This window comes from Buteo buteo, chromosome 12 (assembly GCF_964188355.1).
Source record: "Buteo buteo chromosome 12, bButBut1.hap1.1, whole genome shotgun sequence".
Lineage (NCBI taxonomy): Eukaryota > Metazoa > Chordata > Aves > Accipitriformes > Accipitridae > Buteo > Buteo buteo.
Window position 1 is genome coordinate 589,645 of NC_134182.1, and position 22,076 is coordinate 611,720.

Genomic DNA, 22,076 nt, shown 5'->3' on the forward strand with positions numbered 1-22,076 from the left:
TTCTGGGGCTCAGGGGGGTGTTGGGGTGCAGTTTTTGGGGTGCAGGGGGGGTTTGGGGTGCCCCCACACTGCTGTCGATGTGGGGCAGCACTTTGTGGGCGCAGTGGGGCCGGTTGGGGGAACGCAGCGGGATTCAAGGGCAGGATTGGGGTCTGTGGGCAGGTTTGGGGGCGCAGGGGGGTTTGGGGTCTCGGGGTTTTTTTTGGGTGCAGTTTTTGGGGTGCAGGGTTGTTTTTGGGTGCCCTCACGTTGCTGTAGATGTGGTGCAGCGCCTCATGGGCACAGTGGGGCCGGTTGGGGGAACGCAGCGGGATTCAAGGGCAGGATTGGGGTCTGTGGGCAGGTTTGGGGGCGCAGGGAAGGTTTGGGGGTTCGGGTTTTTTCGGGGTGCAGTTTTCGGGGTGCCCTCACGTTGCTGTAGATGTGGTGCAGCGCCTCGCGGGCGCAGGCGACGCTCAGGTCGGTGTTGAGCACCAGCCTCAGCCCCGTCGGGGTCTCGTAGTAATGCAGCCGGTACTTGCTGGTGTTGGAAGGAGATGAAGCCGTCCCGCCTGCGTGTTAAGGAACCCCCCCAATGGAAGCGGTGGGGCCCCCCCCCCCAAATTCCTGGGGGCCCCCCAAATTCCTCCAACACCCCCCCGCCAGCCCCCCAATATCCCCATCCCTGAGGTTCCCCCATCTGCCCTTCCCCATCCTCCTGAGGGTCCCCTTGGTCTCTCTTTGGGGGTCCCTGATATTTTTTGGGGGCCCCCCCATGGGTGTGCTCCCCCCAAGAACTCCCCCCACACCCCTGGGGACCCCCCAATGCCCTTTTTGGGGTCCCCTATAGACTCCCTGGGCAGGTGTGTACCCCCCGAGAACCCCCCCCTTAGACCCCTCTCCCCGTCCCAGTGTCCCCCAATGCCCTTTTTGGGGTCCCCCAAAACCTTTGGAGTCCCCCCCATGCTCTTCCCTGGGCCCCCCCCACAACAACTTCGGGGTCCCCTAGAGCCTCCCTGGGGGGGGCCCCCCAATATTCCCCTCACCCCTGGGGGGGGTGTCCTCAATTCCTTATCCAGCATCCCCCTGCAGCCTCCCCCCCTGCCTTCAGGTATCACTGGGATCCCCCAAAACGCCTTTGGGGTCCCCTCTGCGTTTCTGGGGGTCCCCCGTGGCCCCCCGGGGGGGGTCCAATAGCCCTGGGGGTCCCCCAGAGCCCCCCCCAGGCCCCCCCGGACCCCCCAGGATACATGTCGGTGGGGCTCATCTTGCCCACGAAGGAGCGGAGGGAGAAGAGCATCCCGAACATCAGCTTGAACTCCTGGGGGGCACGGGGGGGGGGACGGACACGGGGAGGGGGACAGTGGCACCACACCCCCAAGCAACCTCCTGCCAGCCCCCCCGTACCCCCCCCAACCCCATACCCACCCCACAACCCCCCTCCAGCCCCCCATATCCCCCTAAACTCCCTCCAGCCCCCCATAACCCCCTATAGCCCCCCCTAAACCCCCTCCAGCCCCCCCATACCTCACCTATAGCCCCCCATACCCCCCCCAAACACCCCTCCAGCCCCCTATACCTCCCTATAACCCCCAATACCCCCCTCCAGCCCCCCATAACCCCCCTCCAGCCCCCTGTAGCCCCCCCATAACCCCTATATACCCCCCTATACCCCCCCTATAGCCCCCCAGAACCCCCCCATACCCCCCCACCTCCTCTTTGGGGATCCCCGCCTGCCGGCGCCGGTGCCACTCGCTGTAGTGCAGGCAGGTGCCGGCCCGGTCGAAGATGTAGAGGTTGTGTATCGTCATCTGGGGGGGGGCAACAGCTCGGGGGGGGGCCCAAAACTGGGAGGGGGACCCCAAAACCCGGGGGACACCCAAAAACTCGAGGGGACCCCCCAAAACCCGGGGGGACCCCCCAAAACCCAGGGGATGGACCCCAAATCTGACAGGGATTCCCCAGACACCCCCCAGGGGATCTTGTAAATCTGAAGGGGGGGCTCCAACCCCACGGGGGACACCCCAAAACTCGGGGGGACACCCCAAAACCGGGGGCAGCCCCCAAAACTCGGGGGGACCCTCCCAAAACTCGGGGTGTGGACCCCAAATCCTACAGGGACCCCCCCAGGGGTTGTCTCAAATCGGGGGGGGGCTCCAACCCCAAGGGAGGACCCCAAAACCGGGGGACACCCCCAAAAAATGGGGGACCCCCCAAACCCCAGGGGTGACACCCCAAATCCTACAGGGACCCCAAAGCTGGGGGGGGGGCAGACCCCCCAGGGGATCCCTTAAATCTGGGGGGGGGCTCCAACCCCACAGGGGGGACCCCCCAAACCCCACAGGGACCCCAGTATCCCCCAGTATTCCCCAGCACCATTTTCTCCCGTAATTCCCAGCGCAACTGAAGTCCCGTTACCCCCAGTACGTCCCAGTATCCCCCAGTGCCTCCCACTGCCGTTGTCCCCAGAGTCTCCCAGTACTGTTATGCCCAATGCCAGTATCGCCCAGTGCCTCCCAGTATCCCCCAGTATCTCCCAGTAGTTCCCAATACCCCCCACAGCCATTACACCCAGTGCTGGTATCCCCAGTGCCTCCCAGTATCCCCCAGTGCCGTTATTCTCAGTGCCTCCCAGTATCCCTCAGTGCCTCCCAGTATCACGCAGTGCCTCCCAGTACCGTTATCCCCAGTGCCTCCCAGTGCTCCCAGTATCCCTCAGCACCTCTCAATATCACCCAGTGCCTCCCAGTATCCCTCAGCACCTCCCAGCATCTCCCAGTGCTCCCAGTATTCCCCAGCACCTCCCAGTATCCCTCAGCACCTCCCAGTATCTCCCAGTGCCATTATCCCCAGTGCTCCCAGTATCCCCCCATCGCCTCCCAGTATCCCCCCAGTGCCGTTACCCCCAGTACCTCCCAGTATCCCCCAACGCCCGGAGCCCCCCTAGTCCCAGTCCGCCCCAGTCCCCCCCCCCAGTTCCCCGCACCGCCTCACCTCCGCCGGGCCGCCCTCACTTCCGCCCGGCCCCGCCGCCGCCGCGCACCGTCACTTCCGCTTCCGCCCGCACCTAACATGGCGGCCGGAGCCGAGCGGGGCGGGGCGGAGCGGAGGGCGGGGCGAGGTCAGATGAGGGGAGGGGGCGTGGTCAGGGCCGTGGGGTGAGGGGGCGTGGTCTCGTCGGGGTTGGGGCGTGGCGGGTCAGGGAGGGGGCGTGGTCGAGCCCCCGAGGGGGCGTGGCCCGGGCCGTGAGTGACAGGCGGGGCGCGGCGGCGCTTTGGGGCTGAAAGCGGCGGGTTTGGGGTCCCGAGGGGGGACACGGGGGGGGGGGGATCAGGGCTCCGTTTTGGGGCACATTGCGCCGATTTGGGGGCCTCCGTGGGAACCGGGGAGGGCTCGGAGGCCCCTCCTGCAACCGGTGGCGCCCAGAGTCCCCGTGTGTCGTGTCCCCCCGTGTGTCCCCCCCCCCGTGTCCCCTGGGTCCCCCGTGTCCCCCCCTCGTGTCTCCCCCCCCCGTGTCCCCCCCCGTGTCCCCCAGCCCCCAACCCCACACCCACAGGACCCCCCCACCAAGACCCCCCCTCCACGCGTGTCCCCGTCACCCACATCCCCTCCACGCCCCCCCCCCATGTACCCCCGTGGGTGCTGCCGTCCCATCTCCCAGCACCCACAGGGCCCCCCCTCCTCCTCTCCCCCCCCCTCTTTAAGCTGATTACACCCACGGGGGGGGGTGGAAGGGGGATTAGGGCCCCCCCCCCCCGCTGCGGCCACACACGGGTGCTGGTGGCTGCGGGGGCACCCTGGGGGCAGCCACCACACGGGGACCCAGGCGTCTGGGGGGGGCAGAGGCCCCCCCACCCCCACCCCGCAGCACCCACCCACCCGGGCCTGGGAACAGGTAAGGGACCCCCCACCCCCTTTGTCCCCCCGTGTCCCCCTCGGGCCTCCCGGACACCTGGGTCCCCTATGGGGGCATTGGGGTCCCCCTCCCCGATACCTTGGTCTCCCCTACCGGGGTATTGGGGTCCCCTAATGGGATACTGGGGTGCCCTACTGGGATATTGGGGTCCCCCACCCCGATGCCTGGGTCCCCCCCAGACGCTTGGGCCCCCACTATGGGGGTATTGGGGTCCCCACCTGGATGCCTGGCTCCGCTGCGGTGATATTGGGGTACCCCTTCTGGACACCTGGGTCCCCTATTGCGATATTGGGGTCCGCCCCCTGACACCTGGGTCCCCCCTATGGAGGTATTGGGGTTCCCCTCCCTGATATCTGGGTCCCCTACTGGGATATTGGGGTCCCCCTCCCTGATATCTGGGTCCCCTACTGGGATATTGGGGTCCCCCTCCCTGATATCTGGGTCCCCTTCCCGGACACCTGGGTCCCTTATAGCAGTATTGGGGTCCCCACCCCAACATCTGGGTCCCCTACTGGGATATTGGGGTCCCTCCTCCTTGATGCCTGGGTCCCCACCCAGATGCCTGGCTCCCCTCTGGGGATATTGGGGTCCTCACCCGGATGCCTGGGTGCCCTACTGGGATATTGGGGTCCCCCTCCCAGACACCTGGGTCCCCTATAGCAGTATTGGGGTCCCTACCCTGACATCTGGGTCCCCTACTGGGATATTGGGGATCCCCTCCCGGACACCTGGGTCCCCTATAGCAGTATTGGGGTCCCTACCGTGATATCTAGGTCCCCTACTGAGATATTGGGGTCCCCTTCCCCAACACCTGGGTCCCCTAATGGGACACCTGGGTCCCCTATGGCGGTATTGGGGTCCCCACCTGGATGCCTGGGTCCCCTATAGCAGTATCGGGGTTCCCCTCGACCCATCCAGATACCTGTGTGCCCTACCGGGGTATTGGGGTTCCCCTCCCCGACACCTGGGTCCCCACCCGGACGCCTGGGTCCCCTAATGGGATATTGGGGTCCCCTCCCCAACACCTGGGTCCCCTATAGCGGTATTGGGGTCCCCTCCTGGATACCTGGGTCCCCTAATAGGATATTGGGGTCACCTTCTCGGACGCCTGGGTCCCTACTGGGATATTGGGGTCCCCTTCCCGGACACCTGGGTCCCCTCCTTTCCCATTTCCCAGACACCCAGCACCCTGCTGGGCTGGGGGGAGGCCTGGGGGGGGGGCCCCACATTGCACACGCGTGTGCAAATGTGAGACACGTCCCCGGCACACACGTGTGCGGGTATATGACATATCCCCGGCACACGCGTGTGGGGGTGTGAGACACGTCCCCGGCGCACGCGTGTAAGGGTGTCAGACGTGTCCCCGGCACACGCGTGTGCGGGTGTCAGACGTGTCCCCGGCACACGCGTGTGCAGGCGTGGCACACGGGGTGACCTGGCCGCCGTTGGGGGATGAAGGTGCCAGAAATAACCGGGGTGGGATTACGGCACCGCCTGACCCGGCACAGGGACTTTGGGGGGGGGGTGACACCGGAGGGGGGGGTGACACGGGGTGTGGGTGTCACAGGGGTTAGGGGTGACACCGGGTGGGGGGGTCACACGCGTGGGGGTGTCCCGGGGGGGTGACAAAGGGTGTGGGGTGTCACCCCCCCACACCTTTTTGCCATCCTGTGCTCCCCCCCCGGCACCGCACGTGGCCCCGCTGCCCCGTGCTGGGGGGGCCGGGGATAATCCCGGTTTTACCCCCCCCCCGGGGGGATTAACGGGGCTGCGGGGGATGATGGGAGTGTTGGGGGGGGGTTATCTGGGCCGGCTCCTCCCCCCCCTTCCGGGGACCCAGGCGTCTGGGTGCCCCCCACCCTGGGACCCACCTGCCCTGGGACCCCCCCTTCATGGGACCCAGGCGTCCGGGACCCCCCCCGCACCCTGGGACCCCGGTATCAGGACCCCCCACCCAAGGACCCAGGTGTCCGGGACCCCCCCCCCAAGGACCCAGACATCTGGGACCCCCCACCCAAGGACCCAGGCATCCGGGCACCCCCAGTTTCGGGTGCCCCCCCCTCCTCCCCGACGTCCCGCTCTCACCCCTCCTCTCTCACAGGTGGTGGCCCCCGGTCCTGCGGAGCCCCCCGGTCCCCGTCCCACCATGGTGACATCGCTGCACCCCACCGGACCCCCCCGGCGCCTCCCGCCACGGCCCCCCAGGGCCTGAGGACCCCCCCCCGCCTCGTCCCCAGCGGTCCCATCCCACCCTGGACCATGCGGCCCCGCGGTGGCTTCTCCCACGGTGGCAGCGCCCGTGGGGACGTGACCCGCGGTGGCACCTTCCACGCTGGCTTTGCCCACGGTGGCGTCTCCCACGATGACGTTTTCTGTGGTGGCTTCTGCCACGGTGGCGTCTCCTGCCGTGACATCGCCCGTGGTGGCATCGCCCCTGCCGGCAGTGTCCCCCATGACGTCGTCTCCCGCAGCGGTGGCATCTTTCATGGTGGCCTCTCCCTCAGCGCTGGCATCTGCCGCAGCGATGACGTTTCCTACGGTGGTGGCATCCCCCATGACAGTCTCTCCCACGGTGGTGGCATTTCCCAGAGTGGTGGCACCTCCCACAAGAGCATCTCCCAGCCTGGTGGCATCTCCCACACTGGCAGCACGTCCCATAGCGATGGCATCTCCCGGAAGAGTGACATCTCCTATGGTGGTGGCATCTCCCATGACAGCACCTGCCACGGTGGTGGCATCTCCTATAGTGGTGGCATCTCCCACAGCGACGGCGTCTCCCACAGTCGTGGCATTTCCCACGATGACATCTCCCATCATTGTGGCATCTCCCACAGTTGTGGCACCTCCCATGACAGCATCTCTCCTGGTGGTGGCACCTCCCTTAACGCCATCTCCCAAGCTGGTGGCATCTACCACACCGGCACATCCCATGGTGGTGGCATCTCCCAGAAAAGTGACATCTCCCACGGCGGTGACATCTCCCATGGTGGTGGCATCTCCCAGAAAAGTGACATCTCCCACGGCGGTGACATCTCCCATGGTGGTGGCATCTCCCAGAAAAGTGACATCTTCCACGGCGGTGACATCTCCCATGGTGGTGGCATCTCCCACAGTGGTGGCATCTCCCACAGCCGTGTTGTCACCCAAACCAGCAGTGTCTCCCGTGATGGCAACTCTCACAGTGGCATCTGCCATGGTGGCAACTCCCACGGTGGCGGTGGCATCTCCCACGGTGGTGGCGTGTCCCACAGGCGCGGTGTCACCCAAACCAGTGGCATCTCCCACAATGGCACCTCCCACGGTGGTGGCACCTCCCAAACCGTCCCCTCCCGCCGCGGTGCCATCTCCACCAGCTTCCTCCTCCGCCTCTCCCACCACCCTCGGTGGCCTCCCCACCTCCTCCTCCTCCTCCTCCTCCTCCTCCTCCACCCACCCCCAACGCAGGGGGCCACCTTCAAGGTGGGGGTGATGGGTCCTTGGACCTGTGACCCCCTCCTGGCCCGGGCTTTGCCCGAGGTGGCCTCTCGCTTGGCTGTGGCCCGTCTTAACCGTGACCCAGCCTTCAACGAAGGCTACTGGTGGGACGCGGTGGTGTTGGCCGAGGCGTGCCAGACCCCCCAGGCCGTGACGGGGCTGCTCAATGCCGAGCGTTACGCCACCGGTCTGGTGGGACCCCTCAATCCGGCCACTTGTGGGGCTGCCGGGCTCCTGGCGACCGCCTGGAACAAGCCCTTGGTCTCCTGGGCTTGCCTGGGCGACGTCGACGGGTTGGACACCTTGGTCATCCCCATGCCGGAACCCGCCGGGGTGCTCCACGCCGTCCTCCGCTTTTTCCGTTGGGCCCACGTGGCCGTCCTCTCCGCCCCGCAGGACCTTTGGCGCGAGGTGGCCCAGGGTTTGGCCCAGGACCTCCGGGCTCGGGGGCTGCCCGTCACCATCGTCACCGCTGCCGGGACCCAGGAGGACGAGGCCCGCGAGGCTCTGAGGAGGGTGCAGAGGGCTGACGGCATTAGAGGTAACGGGGCAGGGTGGGGGGTGGGAGAAGATGGATGGATGGAGGGAGGGAGGGATGGATGGATGGAAGTGGGACAGGAAGGATGGATGAAGTGGGTGGAGATGGGAGAGGAAGGACGGATGGAGGTGGTGGGCGTGGATGGATGGATGGATGGATGGAGATGGAGGAGGTGGGATAGGAAGGATGGATGGAGATGGTGGGTGTGGATGGGGGAGGAAGGATGGATGGAAGGATGGATGGATGTGGGACAGGATAGATGGAAGTGGATGAGATGGGAGAGGAAGGATGGATGGATGGAGATGGAGGAGGTGGGAGAGGAAGGATGGATGGAGATAGTGGGCATGGAAGGATGGATGGAAGGATGGATAGATGGATGTGGGACAAGAAGGATGGATGGAAGGATGGATGGATGTGGGACAGGAGGGATGGCTGGAAGTGGATGAGATGGGAGAGGAAGGATGGATGGAGATGGAGGAGGTGGGAGAGGAAGGATGGATGGAGATAGTGGGCATGGAAGGATGGATGGAAGGATGGATGTGGGACAAGAAGGATGGATGGAAATGGATGGAGATGGGAGAGGAAGGATGGATGGAGGTGGTGGGCATGGATGGATGGCAGAAGGATGGACAGATGGATGTGGGACAGGAAGGATGGCTGGAAGTGGATGGAGATGGGAGAGGAAGGATGGTGGGCGTGGATGGGTAGGGGAAGGATGGATGGACATGGGGCAGGTGGAAGAAGGATGGAGGTGGCTGGATGAAGGATGGAGCAGCTGGGCCTGGGTGGAGAAGATCCACACCCCTGCCAGCTGGAGGCTGCCTGGGGAGCTCCAGAAGGCACAGGGTGGTGGAGACGGATGGGGTGTCCCCACCGTGACTCACCTGTGTCGTCCCCCCCCCCGCAGTGGTGGTGATGTGCATGCACTCGGTGCTGCTGGGCGGCGAGGAGCAGCGGGTGCTCCTGGAGAAGGCCGAGGACATGGGCATGACCGATGGCACCTACGTCTTCATCCCCTACGATGCCCTCACCTTCCCCCTGCCCTACCACCGCGTGCCCTACCCCGTCCTGGCCAACAACACCAAACTGCGCCTGGCCTACGACGCTGTCCTCACCATCACCATGGACTCGCCCGACGTCACCTTCCATGAGGCCCTGCAGGAGGCCAAGGAAGCCTATGAGATCCCTGCGCACATCGACCCCACGCAGGTGGGGTGGAAGACACCTCCATGGGGTTGGGGGCACATCCGTGGGGTTGGGGACACACACATCCGTGGGGTGAGAGACACATCTGTGGGGTGAGGAAGACATCCGTGGGGTGGGGATTGGAGGCATCAGAGTTATGGTTTGGATGTTGGGTGGAGCTGTTGCTGGAGAATGTGGCCAATGGGACTTAGAGGGAGGTGACTGTGGCTTGTAGGCATTGGAGGGAGGTGGTCACGGCCAGTGGGAGTGGGGTGGGTGTGATGGTAGCCAATGGGAGTTGGGCGGAGATGACTGTAGCCCATGGGAGTTGGGTGAAGCGAGCCAGGCATTGAGTAGAGATGACTGTGGGCAACAGCGTTGGGTGGAGATGACCAGAGCCAACAGGCTTGGGTGGAGACGGCCACGGCCGATGGCATTGCCCTATGGGTATCACCACGGCCCCCTGGGGCTGCCGGTGGTCCCTCGACACCCCTGACACCTCCTCTCACCCCACAGGTCCACCCCCTCTTCGCCACCATCTACAACTCCATCCATTTCTTGGCCAAGGCGGTGGAGGCCACGCGGCAAAACGGCCGCTGGGTGATGGGCACCAGCGTGGCCGAGCACGCCCGTGACTTCCAACTGGAGGGTTTCTGCCAGCCCTTCTCCGTCACCGAGGACGGGGACGTCAGCGTCCCCTACGTCGTACTGGACACGGACAGCAAAGGCGACCAGTTGTGGCCGGTCTACGGGCTGGAGCCGGGCACGCGGGGGTTGAGCTACCGCAGCCACAGTGTCCACTGGCCCCACAGCTCCAGTCCCGGCACCGACGCCGGCTGTTGGTTTGAGTCGGGCTCCATCTGCAACGGGGGTGAGCGGGCACCGCCGTGGTCCTTCCCCCACCTCTGTCCGTCTGTCCAGCCACCTCATGGATGACCAGCTGGCCCCACATGGGTACCTGAGCTGTCCAACCAGCCAGCTGGTCTCGTGTGTGTCTGTCCACCCCTCTGTCTGTCCATTCCTCCATCTGCTCCTTCCTCCATTGTTCCATCAGTTCCTCCATCCGCCAATCCCTTTGTCCCTCCCTCCATCCGTCTATCCATCCATCCATTCATCCAGCCATCTGTCCATTCATCCATCCCTCTGACCCTTCGTCCATCTGTACGTTCCTCCACCTGTCCATCCACCCATCCACCCATCCATCCGTCTGTCCATCCATCTCTCTCTCCATCCATCCATCTGTCCATTCATCCATCCATCCCTCTGACCCTTCGTCCGTCTGTACGTTCCTCCACCCATCCATCCGTCCACCCACCCACTCATCCATCCGTCCATCCATCCAACCATCCACCCATCCAACCATCCGTCCATCCATCCACCTGTCCACTCTCCCATCCACCCCCCCATCCATTTGTCCCTCAATCCATCCACCTCTCTGTCCATCTGTCCCTCCCACCCCTATCTGCCCGTCCCTCCCTCCCTCCTCCCACCAGTCCATCCCTACAGGTCTCCCACCCTCTCTCCACCCCTTTCACCCCTCATCCCTCCTCCCTCTCTTCATCCCCCTCTTCCTCCATGTCACCGCCCCTCCCCTGTCTTCATCAGGGCTGGCCTTGAAGCAGGGGCCATGGGTGGCTGTGGGTGGCCATGGGAGACCACGGTGCACATCGGCGGCTGTAGGTGGCCACGGGTGACCATGGTGGGCATCCATGACCATAAGCAGTCATAGGTGGCCAAGGGTGACCGGAGGTGGCCCCTGGTGACCATGGTGGGCATCCATGACCATAAGCAGTCATAGGTGGCCAAGGGTGACCGGAGGTGGCCCCTGGTGACCATGGTGGGCATCCATGACCACAAGCAGTCATAGGTGGCCAAGGGTGACCGGAGGTGGCCCCTGGTGACCATGGTGGGCGTCCATGACCACAAGCAGTCATAGGTGGCCTTGGATTGCTAGGTGACCATGGCCCACCATGGGAGGCCCTGGGTGGCCCCTCTGGGCCACGCCACCCCTTCACCCCCTTCCTCTCTCTGGCACAGGGATGGATGCCACCTTCATCCTCCTCATGTTTGTCCTCATCGCCGCCCTCATCGCGGCAGGGGCTGCCCTCGCCTGCTTCATCAGGTGGGTGCCACCACCTCATGGGGTGCTGTGGGGCTCAGGGGGAACCTTGGCGTGGTACAGGGTCCTGAGGGGGGTTGTCACCTCAGCAGCTTCCGTGTCCCCTCCCTGCAGGCGCCGCATCCAGCAGGCCCAGCTGATGAAGGGGCCCAATAAGATCATCCTCACCATGGAGGACCTGACCTTCATCAACACCCAGAGCAGCAAGCAGGTGAGGCATGGGTGGCCCTGGAGAGGAGGGGGACTTCTGTGGTGGCCACGTTGGCTCAGGGACTTGATGGCCCCAGAGGCGGCTAGACAGGAGACTCTGTGGCCTGAAGTCTGCGCCGTGGTCAATCTTGGCCTTGGGAGGAGAACCATGGGCTAGTGGGACCCCATGGGTGACACGTCCCCATGGCTGATGGGTCCCCAAGGCCTGGTGTCTTCCCTATAGCCAAGCTGACTGTGGGGAGGAGACCTATGGACTGTTAGGTCAACCATGGGTGGCATGTCTCTGGTGTCCTGGTGGTCCCCGTGGACCGCCTTGGGACGTGACCTATAGGCTGATGGGTCCCCATGGGTGACGTGTCCCAGTGGGTGATGTGTCCCCATGGTCTGACGTCTCCCCCCAGGGCCATACTCTGCCCCTGGAGAAGATCCATGGGTTGGTGGGTCCCCATGGGTGACGTGTCCCAGTGGGTGACATTTCCCCATGGTCTGAGGTCTCCCCCCAGGGCCGTACTCTGCCCCAGGAGAAGATCCATGGGCTGGTGGGTCCCCATGGGTGATGTGTCCCAGTGGGTGCCGTGTCCCCATGGGTGACATTCCCCCCCTCCATGTCCCCATCCTGACCTCTCACCGCGCCGCAGGTGGATGGCAGCCGTACCAGCCTGGCCGGCCGCAGCGGGGGGGACGCCAAGAGCGTCAGGAGTGTGACCGCAGCCCCCGACAACACCAACGTGGCCATTGCTGAGGTAAGACGTCCCCTCATTCCCCTCCCTGTACGTGTGCGTGTCCCCCCCCCGCCCCACGTCACCCTCCCCATCACCCCAACCCGCGTCCCCACCTACCACCTCCGGGGGCGACAAGGCAAGGCCACCTCCGTAGGGACACCCCTGTCACGTCCCCCCACCTCCACAGCTACTGTTGTGGGGGGGGGGTCACCCTTACCCCCTTGGGCACCCACCACCCCACATCCCGGCTGGATGATTGACAGCTCTGGGGCCATGATTGACAGCTGCCTCCCGCCCTTTCCTGCAGGGAGCCGAAAACCTGAAGGCCAACAGCCACCTCCCCCTCCTCCTCCTTTTGTTTAACCAGCAGGGCCTTGTCGCCTCCGTGCAGGTAAGTTGAAAACAGAAAACCCACTGTTTCGCCCCAAAATTTGCCCTCCCGCCCCATCCCATCCTGCCTTCCCTCCCCGTTCCCCATGTCCCCAACCGGAGCAAAAAGAAGGGCCGGGGGGGTGGCTTTTGGATGAAAGGATGGAGATTCTCCAGTGGCTTCTAGTAGGGTTGTGTGTTGGGGACGTTGGGAGAGGAGAACGAGGAGTGTGTCCCCCCACCCGTGTCCCTCCGTGTCCCCGGAGTGGGGCTGGTCCCAGGGGTGCTCAGACCTCACCCGCTCTGCTCCCCAGGGTGACTGGGTCTGGCTGAAGAAGTTCCCTGGAGACCAGCACAGTGAGGTGAAACCGGCCACCAAGTTGGCCTTCTGCAAGGTGAGGGGGTCTCGGGGACACCGCTGGGTCATGGGGGACAATACTGGGTCATGGGGACAACGCTGGGCCATGGGGGACAATGCTGGGTCATGGGGACAACGCTGGGCCATGGGGGACAATGATGGGTCATGGGGGACAACGTGGGACCACAGGAGGCCACGGGGGTCAACACCAGGCCATGGTAGGACAATGTCAAGCCATGGGGGACAATTCTGGACCATAGGAAGCCATGGGGGTCAATGTTGGGCCATGGCGGGACAATGTCAAGCCGTGGGGGGACAATTCTGGACCATAGGAGGCCATGGGGGTCAACACCGGGCCATGACAGAACAATGTCAAGCCATGGGGGGACAATTCTGGACCATAGGAAGCCATGGGGGTCAACACCGGACCATGGTGGGACAATGTCAAGCCATGGGGGGACAATTCTGGACCATAGAAGGCCATGGAGGTCAACACCGGACCATGGTGGGACAATGTCAAGCCATGGGGGGACAATTCTGGACCATAGGAGGCCATGGGGGTCAACATCGGGCCATGGCAGGACAATTCTGGACCATGCTGGGACAAGGCCAGGCCATAAGGGGACAACACCAGGCCCCAGGGACAATGCCGGGTCCCGTCCCACATGTCCTCTGGCCCGGTACAGCTGCGTGACCTGCGCCACGAGAACGTCAACCTCTTCCTGGGCTTCTTCCACGACTGCGGCATCTTCGCCATCGTCTCGGAGCATTGCTCCCGCGGCAGCCTCGAGGACCTGCTCCGTAACGAGGACATGAAGCTCGACTGGATGTTCAAGTCCTCCCTCCTCATCGACCTCATCAAGGTGACGGCAGAGTCGGGGGGGGACGCGGTGGGGGCTGTGGTGGCCACGGGAGTGGAGGTGGCTGTGGTGGTGCTGGTGACCATGGCGATGGCCTTGGTGGTGGCCATGGCGGTGGCTCTCATGGTGGCCACAGTGACGGTGGTAGCCATGGCGGTAACTCTGATGGTGACCATGGTGGCCATTGCGGTGACAGCCACTGGGTTGTATCCGTGGCGGTGGCTGCGGTGGTGCAGGGGGAATGCCATGGCAGTGGCTATGATGGTGACCATGGTGGTGGTGGCCACCATGTCAGTAGCCATGTTGATGGCTATGGTGGTGGTGCTACAGAGGTGGTGGCGGCCATGGTGTTGTTGGCTGTGGCAGTAGCCACGGTGGTGGCCGTGGTGGTGATGGCCATGGTAGTGGCCACGGTGGTGGCCATGGTATTGGTGGCCGTGGTAGTAGCCGTGGTGGTGGTCATGCCCATGGTTGTGGTGGCCATAGTAGTGATGGCCATGGTGGTGGTGGCCATCGTAGTGATGGTGGTCATGGCCATGATGGTGGTGGCCTTGGCAGTGGCCATGGTGGTGGCCATTGTGGTCATGCCCATGGTGGTAGTGGCCATAGTAGCGATGGCCATGGTGGTCATGGCCACGATGGTGGTGGCCATAGTGGTCATGGCCATGGTGTTGGCGTCCGCGGTAGTGATGACCCCGGCAATAACCACAGCGGTGGCCACGGCAGCGGTCACCACATTGGCGACCGCGTTAGCGTTACCCCACCGGCGCCGGCTCTCGTGACGACGACGCAGCTGACCGCGCCGGTGGTGCCCGCTCTGGCGGTGCCTTCCTCGCCGCGGTGAGGGTGACGGTGCCGCCGGGTCGGGTTGTCCCGTCCCGCAGGGCGTGCGGTACCTGCACCACCGCAACGTGGTCCACGGGCGCCTCAAGTCCCGGAACTGCGTGGTGGACGGGCGCTTCGTGCTGAAGGTCACCGACCACGGCTACAACGAGCTGCTGGAGGCCCAGAAGTTGCCCGCCCCCACCCCCCAGCCAGAGGGTGAGGGTGGGGCCGGGGGGGCGGAGCCTTTTGGGGAGGGGGCGGGGCCTGGGGAATTAAGGGGTTCTCAGCTTTAAGGGGGGTGTGGCCTGGGGAGGGGTGGGGCTTGGGAGGTGGGGGGCCAGTGGGATGGTGCATGCTGTGGAGGTGGGGCTATGGGGTGGGTGGGGCTAGGGAGAAGGGGTGGGGCTTGGGGGGTAAGGGAAGGGGTGGGGCCTAGGGGATTTGAGGGACTATTGGGTGGGGCCTCTGGGATGAGGCGGGGCCTTTGGTTTAGGGGTGGGGACTCAGGATGTGGGCGGGCACATAGAGCCAGAGGCGGGGCTTGCAATGGGTGGAGCACTAGGGGGCGGTGCCTCTAGGCTGAGGGTGGAGCCTCGGTGCCTGGGGGTGGAGCTTGCAGACAGGGGGGTGTGACTACTCCCAACCCTCCCCCCAGTTGAGTGCAGGGTCCCCTAGCGTAGTGGGCGTGGTCACCCATTAGGGGTGTGGCCTTCCATTCTTGGGGTGTGTCCTGTCCCTCCTGGGGGTGTGGCCCCACCATTAAGTGGAGTCACCACCCAAGGGAGGGTGTCCGGGGGGGGCGTGGGTTTGGCTGGGTGTGGTGGTGGGTGTGGCCTGCAGGGGTGTGTGGAGGAGGGCGTGCCTGAGCGTGGCCCCGCCCTCCCTCCCAGAGCGCCTGTGGACGGCGCCGGAGCTGCTGCGGGACGCGGCGCTGGAACGCCGCGGCTCCTTCTGGGGGGACATCTACGGGATCGGGATCATCATGCAGGAGGTGATCTGCCGCAGCGGCCCCTACTGCATGCTGGGACTGACCCCCGAAGGTACCGCCCGGCCACGCCAGGCCCCTCCCACTCACTGCCTCCCCAGTACGACCAGTAACCCCTCCCAGTATCCCCAGAAGTCCTCCATCCCCTGTAGCCCCCCTCCAGGACACCCCAGCTGAGCCCCTCCAATACCTCTGGCACCACCTTAGGACCCCCCAGAGCCCCTTGGACACCTCCCCCAGCCCCCCAAAACACCCCTTGGCCCCCCCCCACCGGACCCCCTGACACCGCTGGGATCCCCTAGGACCCCCCAAGTAGCTCTAGGACCCCCCATGTATCTCCAGAACCCCCCAAGAATCTCCAGAACCCTCCCAGTATCTCCAAGGCCCCCCCCGAATCTCCAGGATCCCCCCAGTATCTCCAGGACCCCTCAAGTACCTTCAGGACCCCTCCCCAGTATCTCCAGGAACCCCCAAGTGTCTTCAAGACCCCCCCAAGTATCTCCAGGTCACTCCAAGTATCTCCAGGACTCCCCAGAATCTCCAGGATCCCCCAAGTATCTCCATGACCCCCCCAGAATCGCCAGGACCCCCCCACCCCAGTATCTGTAGGACCACCCAAGAATCTCCAGGACCCCCCCCAGTATCTCCAGGACCCCTCTAGAATCTCCAGAACACCCCTCGCCCCCCCCAAGTGACCCCCTCCACCACCAGGACATCCCAGTTGACCTCCCCCCCACCCCACCACCTCCACCCCCGTCCCCCTCCTTGACTCCCACCCCCCAGACACCCCCCGGTGACGTGGGTGTCCCCAGAGATCATCGAGAAGGTGCGGCGGCCCCCCCCGCTGTGCCGCCCGGCGGTTTCGGCCGACCAGGCGCCGTTGGAATGCATCCACCTGATGAAGCAGTGCTGGAGCGAGCAGCCCGAGAAGCGACCCACCATCGACCAGATCTTCGACCAGGTGGGACCAGTACGGGGTGGGGTGGGACCAGTATGAGGTGATACGGGACCGGGGGTATGGGGTCAGGTGGGATCTGGGGTGGGTAGGACCAGTATGGGGTGGGTAGGACCAGTATGAGGTCATATGGGATCTGGGGCATGGGGTGGTGTGGGACCAGTATGGGGTGATGTGGGACCAGTATGGGGTGATGTGGGACCAGTATGGGATACTGTGGGACCTGGGCTATGGGGTTGAGTGGGACTGGTAACAGGGTGGGGTGGGACCAGTATGGAGTGGGATGGGACCGGTATGGAGTGGTGTGGGACCGCTACGGGGTGGCCATCCCTTGGTATGGAGCGTGCGACACGAGGGTCCGGGATCCTGTAGGGTTGACCCATGGCTGTGGGGCTCTGTGGGGCTCTGTGGGGCTGGCCTGTGCGTATGGGGCTATAAGGGGGTTTCCTGACAGTTCAAGAGCATCAACAAGGGCCGGAAGACCAACATCATCGACTCCATGCTGCGCATGCTCGAGCAGTATTCCAGCAACCTGGAAGACCTCATCCGGGAGCGTACCGAGGAGCTGGAGATCGAGAAGCAGAAGACGGACAAGCTCCTCACCCAGATGTTGCCCCCGTGGGTCCCTGGGGCTGGGGGGGGGGGGGGGGGGTAGATGGGGGTTGGTCATCACCCTATAGATCCCGTGTGGGTTTCTGGAGATGGAGGGGGTAGCCACGGCTGGGGGGTTGGGGTGGTTCCGCAGACTTTGTCCAGGTTCTGTGGGGCTGGAGAAGGTTGATGTAGCCACTGGGAAGAGGTTGGGGTTGGCCATGGTCCATTGACCCCACCCAGGTCTGTGGGGCTCAAGGGGTGGCCACTGGGGGCAGGTTGGGCTTGGCCATGATCCGTTGACCCCACCCAGGTCTGTGGGGCTGGAGAAGGTTGAGATGTGGCCACTGGGGGCAGGTTGGGGTTGACCATGTCCCCGTAGCCCCCCACCCCATCTACGTGTCCTGTGACGGGGACCTCAAGGTCTCCCATGGGCCCTGTGGTCCCCAGGGCCACAACAAGGCGGTGGCTGAGTGGCCGCACAGGACACGTGGGTCTCTCTTGGGGTGGGGGGAAGACTCGGGGACCCTGGAGACCCCAACTACCTTGGTGGTGGGGACGCGGGTGGTCCCCACTGAGTCCCGCTGTCCCCCCGGTGCCACGGCAGGTCAGTGGCCGAGGCTCTGAAGATGGGCACCCCCGTGGAACCCGAGTACTTCGAGGAGGTGACGCTCTACTTCAGCGACATCGTGGGCTTCACCACCATCTCGGCCATGAGCGAGCCCATCGAGGTGGTCGACCTCCTCAATGACCTTTACACCCTCTTCGACGCCATCATCGGCTCTCATGACGTCTACAAGGTGACAGGGCCACCCCAGGGTCGCGGTTCCCTGGATCGCAGCTCCGAACGCGGGGCGCGGCCACCAAATGAAGGCGTTCAGGTGTCCCCGTGGTCCTTAGTGACATCTACAAGGTGACGTGTCCACCCCGTAGCACGGCAGGCCACGGTCCCACCAGCGGTGGCGGTGCTTCGGCCACCTCACCCTACGGATACGGGGTCACGGCCACCGAATGACGGTGGCGATGGGTACCCAAGGTCTGGGAGGTGACCGTGGCTCTGGCGGCCACACGGCTATGTGCTTTGGCCACCTCAATCTGCAGACAGGGGACACGGCCACCAAACAGACACGGTTATGTGTCCCCAAGGTCCTCAAGTGACATGGCCAAGGTGATGGGGTGGCACTGGTGGCCTCCAAGGAACGTGGCCGTGCAACGGCCACCTCCATCTCCTCTCCCACGAACCAGGGATGTGGCCACACTCAGCGTCGAGGGTTGGGGGGTCCTCGGTGGCCATGGGGGCCCCCCCGCCCCGTGACACGTCCTGTCCCCCCCGTCCCCGGGGGTCCATCCCCACAGGTGGAGACCATTGGGGACGCCTACATGGTGGCCTCGGGGCTGCCCAAGCGCAACGGGAACCGCCACGCCGGCGAGATCGCCAACATGTCGCTGGACATCCTCAGCTCCGTCGGCACCTTCAAGATGCGCCACATGCCCGAGGTGCCCGTCCGCATCCGCATTGGCCTCCACTCCGGTAAGGCCACACCCCCTTCCCTGGGTAGGTCTGATTTGGCCACGCCCCTTCCTAGCCATGACCTATCAAGCCACATCACCTTTTGGCCAACATTCAACATGGCCGTCACTTATTGGCCATAAAACCCTTGGGGCCACCCCCTGGCCACACCCCTTAGGCACGCCCTTAAAGACCATGCCCACCTCCTGCCCCCACAACAGTCACGCCCCTTCTTGGCCACACCCAAACTTATCACCTCTTGGCCAACAGTCAACATGGCCAAGACCCATTGGCTGTGACCCCTGGGGGCACCCCCTGGCCACGCCCCTTAGACATGCCCTTAATGGCCACGCCCACTTCACAACCCTTCTTGGCCACACCCAAACTCACCACCTCTTGGCCAACACTCAACATGACCACGACTCGTTGGACATAACCCTCAGCCACACCTCCCTTCCATGACCCCAACCGAGGCCCCACCCCTTCATGACCACGCCCCGTGTGACCACACCCCCCTGAGACCCCACCCCTTCGCAGGGCCCTGCGTGGCCGGCGTCGTGGGGCTCACCATGCCGCGCTACTGCCTCTTTGGGGACACCGTCAACACGGCGTCACGCATGGAGTCCACCGGCCTGCGTGAGTGTGTGTCCCCCCCCTGACGGCCCCACGCGTGTGTTTGTGTGTCCCTGCATGTGTCCCCCACACGTGTGTCCCCCAACACGGGTCTCACCACACGTCCCACCATGTGTCCCTAACCCCTGGGTCCCCTTCCTCACGTGTGTGTCCCCCCAACACGTCCCACCACGCGTCCTCTTCCTCACATGGTGGCACGAGGGGGTGCGTGGGGGGAGACGACACACAGGGTGGCCGGGGCTGACGTGGGACAATGGGGGGGACACAGGAGATGGGGTGACGGGGGGGACGTGGGAGGAGGGGGAGGGGACATGGGGTGATGGGGGCCCCGGTGACGGTCGTGTCCCCGCAGCGTACCGGATCCACGTCAACGCCCGCACGGTGGCCATCCTGCAGGCGCTGCAGGAGGGCTTCAAGCTGGACATCCGGGGCAAGACCGAGCTCAAGGTGCCCCCCAGTGCCCACAGTGCTCCTTTAATGACCCCATGCCCCCCCAATCACCCCTGTATTGCCCCCATTGCCCCCTAATTGCCTCCATCACCCTCTTATTGCCCCCATTGACTCCTTATCGCTTCCATTGCCCCCTTATCGCCCCCATTGCTCCATCACCCCCTTATTGCCCCCGTTGCCCTCTTATTGCTCCCATTGATTCCTTATCGTCCCCACTGTCCCCCTTATTGCCCTCATTGCCCCCATTGACTCCTTTTTACCCCCTTGTTGCCTCCATTGCCCCCTTATTGCTCCCTTGATCCTTTATTGCCCCCACTGTCCCCTTATTGCCCCCATTGCCTTCTTATTGCCCCCTTATTGCTCCCTCGATCCTTTATTGCCCCCACTGTCCCCTTATTGCCCCCATTGCCTTCTTATTGCCCCCATTGACCCCTCATTGCTCCCTTGATCCTTTATTGCCCCCATTACCCCCTTATTGCCCCCGTTGCCCCCTTACTGCCCCCCGTGTGGGGCTGACGGTGGCTCTGCCCCCCAGGGGAAGGGCATCGAGGACACGTACTGGCTGGTGGGACGCGAGGGCTTCACCAAACCCATCCCCACCCCCCCTGACCTGCTGCCTGGGTGAGCCGGACGCCGGGGTTCCCTGGGGGGGGGTGGGAAGGATATTAGGGTCCCCTTGGGGGGTTCCCTGGGTTGGGAATTGGGGGGGGGGGGGGGTTGTCCCTGGATCTCATGGGGAGAGGCAGGGACCCCCAGCTGCCCCACAGGGTGGGGGATGCCCGGGTCCCTGGGGAGCAAGGGGTGAGGGGTGGGAGGGGTCAGAGACCCCCCCAGGACATCTGGGGACCCCCCCCAGATGCCTGGGACCCCCCTCCGGACACCTGGGTCCCCACAGGGCCAGCAACCACGGCATCAGCCTGGACGAGATCCCGGCCGAGCGGAGGAAGAAGCTGGAGAAGGCCCGGCCGGGGCAGGTGCTCAAATAGCCCCGGCATCGCCTGGAGGTGAGCCACGCCCCCTTTTGCATAGCCACACCCCTTTTTGTGTGGCCCCACCCACCACAGTCAGGCCCCACAAAACCAGACAGGTGACCCTCTCCTGCTCTGTAATGTTTACATCTTGTTAATATTCATAAGCACAGGCTCCGCCTCTCCGCGGGGAGGTTGGGCCTCCTGGCACGGGGCCACTCTAGCCACCCTGCCTGCCACTCTATGGTGTGGCTGCTGCTCCCTGGAGGACTTCCAGAGTCCTCCAAACCATAGAAAGGGGCCTAGCTTGCCCCCCAGAGCCCCTCTGTACCTCCATGGTGCTTTACTCTGTGGCCATCTGGGGTTTGGAGTCCTCCAGACCACAGAAAGCAAAAGCAGCCGCTCTGCACTGCCATGCTGCTCTTCTTTATGGTCACAACGCAGAAAGCACAGAGCTCTCCATACCATAGAGACAGAGCTAGAGCAACCCCACCACAGCCGCTCTGTACCTCCATGGAGCCGCTCTATGACCCCAAAGCCCAATGAAACCACAAAGACGAAGCTAGAGCGTCCCCTCCACCAGGCCCCGCTCTATGGTCATCTCCCCCTTTCCAGCAGCTGTATAGTGCTTGTGCCTAGAGCGGCGCCCCAGTGCATGCTGGGCCGCCGCTGACGCCCCTCCCCCACAGCCGGAGGGAGGTGCCAGCCCCTCCCCCACGGCCCCCACGCCCCTCCCCCCCTCCCCCCACCAGCCCCGGGGCATCGTGGGACGGCAGCCGCAGGGCCCAGGTGCACGATGGGACGGCAGGAGACCGAAAGGGAGGAGTCAACGCGCTGATTGGCTGCTGCAGGCCCCGCCCTGACAGCTAATGATGTCACAGGAAGTGGCGCCTGGCACAGGAACACGCCTCCGGACTCTTAAAGGGGTGGGAAGGATTTCTGCCTGGAGGACACAAAACACCCTTAAAGGGGCGGGGCTTAGCTCTGGAAAAGGGGCGGGGCTTGGCTCCGGAAAGGGGCGGGGCCCCACCCACGCAGCCAATAATAGCGGCACAAGGACAGAGGAAGCTCTTCAAGGGGCGGTGCCCCCGCTGCATATTTGTCTGCAGGCAAAAAATATGGCCTCCACTGGGGGCGGGGTGGGCGGCCATATTGGAGAGCCGGCGGGCAGCCAATGGGATTGGCCACTCGCTCTTAAAGGGACAGTCTACTGTTTTTTTAATTTTAGGCTCCTTTTCCCCCCGTTTTCTCTATATAAAGAGCCCCGTCCCCTCTGTCGTCCCCCTCCCCCACAGCCCTTCTTAAAGGGGCGGCCGCTGTCGGCCATCTTGTGCTCAATCTCAGGAATATTTGTCTGTAGACCAAAAAAAAAAATCCCTCCCCCCCCAACATATCTTAAAGAGGCGGTGCAGGCTCGGCTCCTGCTCGC

General features: G+C 64.3%; 2 protein-coding genes across 2 annotated transcripts in view; one reads left to right on the forward strand and one right to left on the reverse strand.

Moving 5' to 3' along the window:
- LOC142037681 (voltage-gated potassium channel subunit beta-2-like) overlaps positions 1-2,877 on the reverse strand; it is a 10,249-nt gene extending 7,372 nt beyond the window's left edge. The window contains 5 exon segments of the mRNA XM_075042163.1: positions 284-525; positions 527-551; positions 1,230-1,300; positions 1,692-1,790; positions 2,462-2,877. Of these exon segments, the coding sequence (XP_074898264.1) occupies positions 284-525; positions 527-551; positions 1,230-1,300; positions 1,692-1,790; positions 2,462-2,545 (521 nt within the window). The 5' untranslated portion in view covers positions 2,546-2,877.
- A 174-nt stretch (positions 2,878-3,051) lies between these two features.
- GUCY2D (guanylate cyclase 2D, retinal) lies at positions 3,052-22,042 on the forward strand. The gene is made up of 21 exons (XM_075042164.1): positions 3,052-3,100; positions 5,997-7,910; positions 8,815-9,116; positions 9,609-9,963; positions 11,130-11,214; positions 11,326-11,422; positions 12,060-12,164; positions 12,451-12,534; positions 12,827-12,907; positions 13,557-13,733; positions 14,615-14,771; positions 15,446-15,595; positions 16,353-16,501; positions 16,950-17,113; positions 17,694-17,886; positions 18,443-18,617; positions 19,134-19,232; positions 19,582-19,676; positions 20,215-20,300; positions 20,575-20,683; positions 21,400-22,042. Exons 1-20 carry the CDS (start codon positions 3,052-3,054, stop codon positions 20,663-20,665), a joined length of 4,608 nt encoding a protein of 1,535 aa, XP_074898265.1. The 3' UTR covers positions 20,666-20,683; positions 21,400-22,042.
- Positions 22,043-22,076: the final 34 nt, after the last annotated feature.